This window comes from Fonsecaea nubica (assembly GCF_001646965.1).
Source record: "Fonsecaea nubica strain CBS 269.64 chromosome Unknown Scaff189, whole genome shotgun sequence".
Classification (NCBI taxonomy): Eukaryota; Fungi; Ascomycota; class Eurotiomycetes; order Chaetothyriales; family Herpotrichiellaceae; genus Fonsecaea; species Fonsecaea nubica.
This window is the reverse complement of record NW_019173862.1, coordinates 8,667-15,207: the sequence shown is the minus strand read 5'-3', so window position 1 is coordinate 15,207 and position 6,541 is coordinate 8,667. Positions and strand designations below refer to the sequence as shown.

The following is a 6,541-nucleotide window of genomic DNA, read 5'->3' as shown; positions in this document are numbered from 1 at the left end:
CCGCAGGGGGGGGGGGGGGGGGGGGGAGAGACGTGCTTGAGAGATGGTGTCAACTTTGAAGGGATGGATTGACACGGCTCAAGAATAGTTTGATCTCGTCGAGAGCCCTAATGAAGACCTTCGATCCCGGTAGGTTAGGACGGTTCAAGCGTGGATTATGTCTCAATGCTTTCTCGTAAATTCGGCGATAGTATTCGAGCCGTTTGTTATTACCAACTCTTACAATTCGTAGCTTCGGACTTTCAGAGACGCGTGAGACGAAGATATGTCAAGCAAGAAAGGTAGGGAGGACGGGTATTTGCGACTCCGATTCAACTTCTGACCAAATTGGACGGCTGACTTGGTTGCTGTGCTTCCGCTCCTACCTGGCGCTTGTGTCCTACAACGTACAATACAGAGTACTTGTGGTATGTGGTCGGATTCTAGAACAGACCGTTGGAACGCTGATCTCTCACTCTCTGAGTGAAATCGATATTAATAGAACAAATCGTCTTCTGATCAGCAATGAGGCAGAGTGATGAGAGTGAAGAGAGGTTGGTTGTACAGAAAGGCTCGGCCGTTCGGTCTGGGATGCGTCATTTGTTCTTGGTTGCCTTGAGAAGACTTGTAGGGGCTACAGACCTATTTAGAGGCAAGTAGTTGGTTATTCGTGGGGTAAACTTAACGCTGGTGACAGTATATACTTTCAAGGTCAGGTGGCAGTGGTGGTGGTTCTCGTATTTGGAGCGACGTATTCGGCGTGCCGACTTTCCCGTTAGAGGATGCACGGATCGGCGAGTCGGTTGTTCTGCTGTAGCCACCACCAGAGGCCATGAACAAACAGTTGAACGGGTTCAAGACCTAGGTACGGGCACGGGTAAAGCACCTTTGTTCGTTGGCTTCTCTACCACAATAACACTGTGTAGTTAATGTCGAGTCCAAATTCGTAGATGCTCTTAGACGCCCTCTTTGGGTCGGTAAGGGCGAGGTCAACCTACGGGTGATGCGAACTTGAAACAGATTGGGCAACTGGACTCAATATGCACGGAACAGGCGGACATAACATTCAATTGCGGGCGTTGGTCATCAGAATGTTGCCGGCCCATACAGAGCGTCAGTCTAGATGACACCCAAGCAGAATATTGGAACCCGTGTGCGCATCACGCATATGACCGTGCAGGATTGTATCTCCATCTCATCTCCATCTGCCGGATTTATCACGACCTGTTGATTCTCTGAGATGAATCTTGACCACCTGATCACACTCGTGCCATGTATCTCGCCAGCCCAAAGGACCATCGCAAAACCACCACGTTTAGAACACAAGAGCCGCACCCTTCGTCTTCTTGTCACCACTGTAAAATTCATGTCAGCATGGCATTCTCACTTGGCAGGTCGATGACATACCCCAGCTCGAAATGCTTGCATCGTTTGAGCGATAATTGTGCCTTGGTCTTGCATACTGTGCACTCCAATCTCAGCACCACCTTCTTGGTTGTCTTGGCCTTCTTGTGGAACACGGGCTTCGTTTGACCACCGTAACCGGACTGCTTGCGGTCATATCGACGTTTTCCTTGCGCGAACAGCGAGGCCTATCCAATATTTGTCAGCGTCCTCTCATCCCCATGTCTTATGCCCCGGCGGGCGAAGGGAATATCGTACTTTGCCGGCCTTGTACTGTGTGACTTTATGTTGGGTGTGCTTCTTGCAGGTCTTGCCCTTGCAGTAGGTGCGGCGAGTCTTGGGAACGTTGACCTGATGAAACGAGACATTGGTTAGCATTGTCAAATACTTTGCGGACTCGCAGTTTGATCAAATTGATGTGTTCAAAGAGCCGCCAATTGCACCGCTCAAAGGATCTTGTCGAGTTCTGGACGAGACACTCGTTTCGATTTCTCGGTCCGAATCTATGCAGGTGTTGACCTCGTTGTTCCCGTCTCTTTTCGCAATGTACTCCATCTCTTCATCGTTCGTCTCGCCGATCCACTACCCCAGCGTGTATATCACGGGGGTATAACGCAAGGCATCGCAAATTCGTGACAGAAGGTACTCACCATCTTGACTAAGTGACTGGCCGCAAAGGTTTGAGCAAGGTTTGGTTATTGCAAATGAAGGTGTCGACTGGCAGTTTGAGGATTGAGCGCAAACCGCAGCCATATGCCAAGACGCACAGTGCGAAAATGTGCGGACAGTGGGTATTAGGGCAGGTTTTCCGATACGTTCTGGCTTAGTAATGAAATCATGGAACATCTTTCTTCCGAAAAGAACCTACACTATCATCTCCCCACTACGCGTCACTGCTTGCAACTCTTCAACCTCGTCTTCGACCCCTCCATCTTGGTCAGGCCGACCAGAGAAGCAGGTGGCAGGAGAAGCCATGGCCAAAGTCAACTTTGAAGATCTGTCCGGTAGCTCCACTCCTGTCACTGCAAACCCTTTCGACGGCCTGATCAATGCTTGCCATGGTGACCCTGTCAGTCTTGGTCGTCTGTATGGTGTGATTCTATCTAATGTATGGTCCCAGAAACTGATCCAAGAGCGGTATGCTACACATCGGACAACGCGGAATGCGCAGCAACGAGAGAAAATCCTCAGCGACGACTTCAAAGGCTGGATCCTCGACGAGCATCTTGTCAAGCTCGATGGACCCAGGAAGGATCTATCGTACATAGACCCACGTCACTGTCTCGTCTTCTGGGGGAGACCACCTCAGAGAGTCAAGACACTGGTAGATGTCATACAGTCCAAGCTGAAGGATGCCGCTCCAGGTATGCTCCCAGAATCCTAGAGGGTTCGCACAACTCACCATACAGATCTCTGGCTCATGCCTCTTGACAATCTACATATGACGGTGATGGAAGTCGCCCACTCCAAGACCGAAGCTGAGATTACTGGCCTGATGAATACACTCAAAGACCACTGCAAGTCGATCGCAGATCATACCTCCTCGCATAGAGCTAGGCTTGTCAAACCTCTTCTGAGCTACGACTCGGCGGCTCTTGCTTTGAGCTTTGTGCCGGCTGCAGGAGAGTCACCGTCGAATGGTCGGACAGCCGATGATGATCGATACACATATCACCATTTGCGCCGCGATACTTACGCTACTATAACAGATTCGGGGATCCAGGTTGGCTCCAGATACGTTGTGCCTTCGGCTCATCTCACAATTGCGAGGTTCAACTCCCCCAACGTGTTCGGAGGAGATCCGTTGGACGAGAGCGTGACTCTTGACATCAAGAAGCGAAAACGATGGATCGGTGAGCTTGAAATGATCAACAAGTGGCTTGAAGCGGAATACTGGCCTCAAGAAGGACACTTGATCATGCCAGGGGGTGAGTGGGTTGTGGGCGAGGAAAAGGGTCTCGATTTCCGAAACGGCACTCTATGGTACGGCGGAGGCGCAACCATATACCTTGGGGAGGGATTTGTCTATGGCGATACACCAGCGGCAAAGATCTCGTGACTTTATGCCCTGGAGGCTGGGGGGTACCTGTTTTCGATTTGTTTGCTCTTGTCAAGAGGTAACGTGGATTTTGTTGCAATATACCCTGTTTCAATACGGACCTCCCTCTTGATCTTTGGTCTCTATTGGCCATGGTTCATTTCAGGGGACCATACTCCGGATATACATTTCCGCAGGCCTATCCCTCAGCTTTCTCTCGAGCCATCTCTCATGACGCTGGACATGACGCTGAAACAGCTGGGAGAGCTTTGCATCCCCTCACCACTGGTTTGGGATCGACAGGTAATCAATGACGGGGCGATGCCCAGAGGAGCATGCCATGGAACGTTTTCCCTTCGTGTATGTATATCCTGAGCACCTTACCTTCTTAACTATCAGCTCTTCTCTCGCTGATCAGGCTCGAAATTACCGAGACGTCTACTCCAACATGCTCTTGGTCGAGGACACGAGTATCATGACCGCGGACGAGGCGTGTGCCATGGCCAAGGAGTTCTACGAAGACGTCACGCTGGATGTGGTCCCCGGATTCTGGACATTTTCTTCGCCGAGGAGAATCCTGGGGGGTTTGTGGATGAATTGTTGTGGTTCATCGAGTCTTGAAAGGAATGGCATGGTGGCATGACATGGTGGCATGCTATCGAATTATGGGTTCCCCTCCTTGACTTAAAGCTCGAGCATGCTCTGCGCCACACGTTGTCATACATATTTCGTCCGATAACTCATTACTGCCCCCCCAGGAGCATGGACCCAACTGGCTCAACACGGGATTACAGCCGCTTTCCTGCCACCTTGTGCGACTTCCTTTCCTTCTCTCCCCGCGCCCGTCGTACTTTCTCAAAAACCGGAAATTGTTTTCTATCACGCCAGGTCTATGTACTCGGAACTACCACTGGGCGGATACGTGCCTGTTGTTCCGGAAAGCCAATTTTGCAGGTTCTGATTCTGACCCTCCGTTTGGTTCTGGCTCTGGCTCTGGCTCTGTGCTGGGAAGTCCATGCCGTCACCTTGGATATAGTGTGATGGACTCACGGTGTACTCGTAGATTGAATCGTTTACGCGTAGGCTGGTGATCCCGTCGCCCTCGTCGCCGAGGCAGACCGAGTGGTCAGGCGTTAGTAGGAGGTGGTTTTGCTGTTGTCGCTGATGCTGATGCTGATGCTGCTGACTCTCCGACTGCCGCCTCCGCAGCACATTGACCTCCATGCTGAGATCGGCAGCCACTTCTCTCAACAGGCTCAACCTCCTGTCCTGCGAGTAATAAGACTGCCACAGGTCGCGGTGCCGCAGGTGCAGATCGACAATCCGGCTCTGCAGGTTGTGGATGTAGTCCTCTCGGCGGTGGCGGTAGGCTTGTTGGGACTCTCTGTTCTGGGCTCGACGACGCTGTGGATTTTTCGCATTAGATTTCGTTTTTTTTGAGCCCCCTGTACATGGGTTGTGTAGTTTGGGAGAGTGAAATATGGGGGATTCCTTACTGATTGGGTTTCTTCATCGACCTCGTTCATGCGCGCTTTTCGTCTCCGTGGCTTCGACGATCTGACATTGGTCGTCGTCGCCGGACTGGTCACGTAGGATCCACTGCTCTCCGTCTCATATGGCGTTGTGCGGGCTGTGGTCCCTACTCCAGGGACATATGGCGTCGACGTCGCTGCTGCGAGGTCATAGATGCCGAAGTCCATATGGCCGTCTCCAAGATCCAGCTCGGCCTCCTCGTCCACAATCTGTTGTTAGCGAGGTCAGCGTCGCAGAGAGAGTTTGTCGGAGGTGAAACGTACTAGTGACGATGAGCATGGTGCTGTTTCTGCGGGCGATTCACCATCAAAAAGCATTGCCCTGTATATATTATCTTGTCCTTTTCGTTTGGTTCTTTCGAAGTGAAATCGCGTCAATATGGGAGACCAAGCTTTTTCTCTTCTCTTGGGAGAGGAAGGAAAGGGAGAAAATGTTTCCCAGCGGAGAAGAGACGAAGAAAATGCGGCGCCTCGATCGCTGTATATACCACCTGCTCATCGAAGACCGCCGTATGCGCCACTAGGGAAACCTCCATCTCCCGCCCCAGTCCCGATAGGGATGGTGCGAATGCCTAAATGAGCCTAGGTCAAAGCCCCCAGCTGCAAGGCTGCGGCATACGCCATACGATTGGTTCCTGTGGTATCGTCTAGCCCCGGTCCAATAAGCAAGGCTGTGGTTGTTGGGAGGGGGCGAATTTTTGACACGAGAAAAGAAGACTGATGATGCGGGACGGCGACGCTACTTACTTACTACATTGCTTCCGTCACCGGTAGTTATTACCATGGGGCCGTGTGTCTGTCTCTTTGTGAGATGAGGAAATCATTTGGGCGGCGTCGGATGTGTTACAAAGCAGACGGGGTTGTTGCTCCCGTGTCACCTGTTATCCAATAGCCTGCTCAGCTAGACATGGCTTTCTCATCTTCTGCTGATCGCAAGTCCATGTCCTTGACTACCGGTGAGTCAGGCCTGGTTTTGAAAAGGCTGGCGGTTTACCCGGGGACACGGTACTGCACTTATCTCGTCGAGATTCGGACAAAGAGTCGAAATACCACGAACGAGGTCGTGCAAGGCTTCCGCGAACAACGCACAATGACGGTGTAAAGTCCACAACGCTTGGAGTGGGATATTACGTAAAGAGCAGAGGAAGTCTGTACCACTCTCACGGAACAAGCAGAGTAAGCGAACATGAACCAGAGGAATGTGTGGGAGTCATATAGTTTGGACACGAGGAACAGAGCCGTATGGAAGGCTGTCGGTACCAGAGCCGTATGGAAGGCTGTCGGTACCAGAGCCTTAGGCCATACCAGGGTAAGGATATCCCTGTATCGTGTTCGATCTACCAAGGGCGCTGCGATGAGTCGACGACAATCCATGATCCTATGAGGTATGTACCTATAGATCCCCTCTCCCACAGATATGGTCTTCCAAGCCAATCGGTGTCCAAAGCTGCCCACTGGGCAAATTCCCCGCGTATCAGATGTCAGCGATTCGAATTATTTCGGTTACTCTGGAGGAATGTGCTCTGGGTAGAATAAAACCGAGTACATTAACGGTGAATATGGTATGGCGCAGTGTGCGGGCGCAGGC

At 51.6% G+C, this 6,541-nt stretch overlaps 3 protein-coding genes across 3 annotated transcripts; 1 reads left to right on the top strand and 2 right to left on the bottom strand.

Moving 5' to 3' along the window:
* Positions 1-1,294: 1,294 nt before the first annotated feature.
* On the bottom strand, positions 1,295-1,761 carry AYO20_11719 (60S ribosomal protein L44; the record flags this gene model as incomplete). Its single annotated transcript, XM_022649936.1, has 3 exons — positions 1,295-1,334; positions 1,387-1,571; positions 1,642-1,761. 3 exons carry the CDS (start codon positions 1,759-1,761, stop codon positions 1,295-1,297), a joined length of 345 nt encoding a protein of 114 aa, XP_022494093.1.
* A 595-nt stretch (positions 1,762-2,356) lies between these two features.
* On the top strand, positions 2,357-3,442 carry AYO20_11718 (hypothetical protein; the record flags this gene model as incomplete). The annotated part of the gene is made up of 3 exons (XM_022649935.1): positions 2,357-2,452; positions 2,504-2,747; positions 2,793-3,442. The coding sequence occupies 3 exons, from the start codon at positions 2,357-2,359 to the stop codon at positions 3,440-3,442; spliced, it is 990 nt and encodes a 329-aa protein (XP_022494092.1).
* Positions 3,443-4,300: 858 nt separating this feature from the next.
* Positions 4,301-5,271, bottom strand: AYO20_11717 (hypothetical protein; the record flags this gene model as incomplete). Its single annotated transcript, XM_022649934.1, has 3 exons — positions 4,301-4,825; positions 4,918-5,163; positions 5,218-5,271. 3 exons carry the CDS (start codon positions 5,269-5,271, stop codon positions 4,301-4,303), a joined length of 825 nt encoding a protein of 274 aa, XP_022494091.1.
* Positions 5,272-6,541: the final 1,270 nt, after the last annotated feature.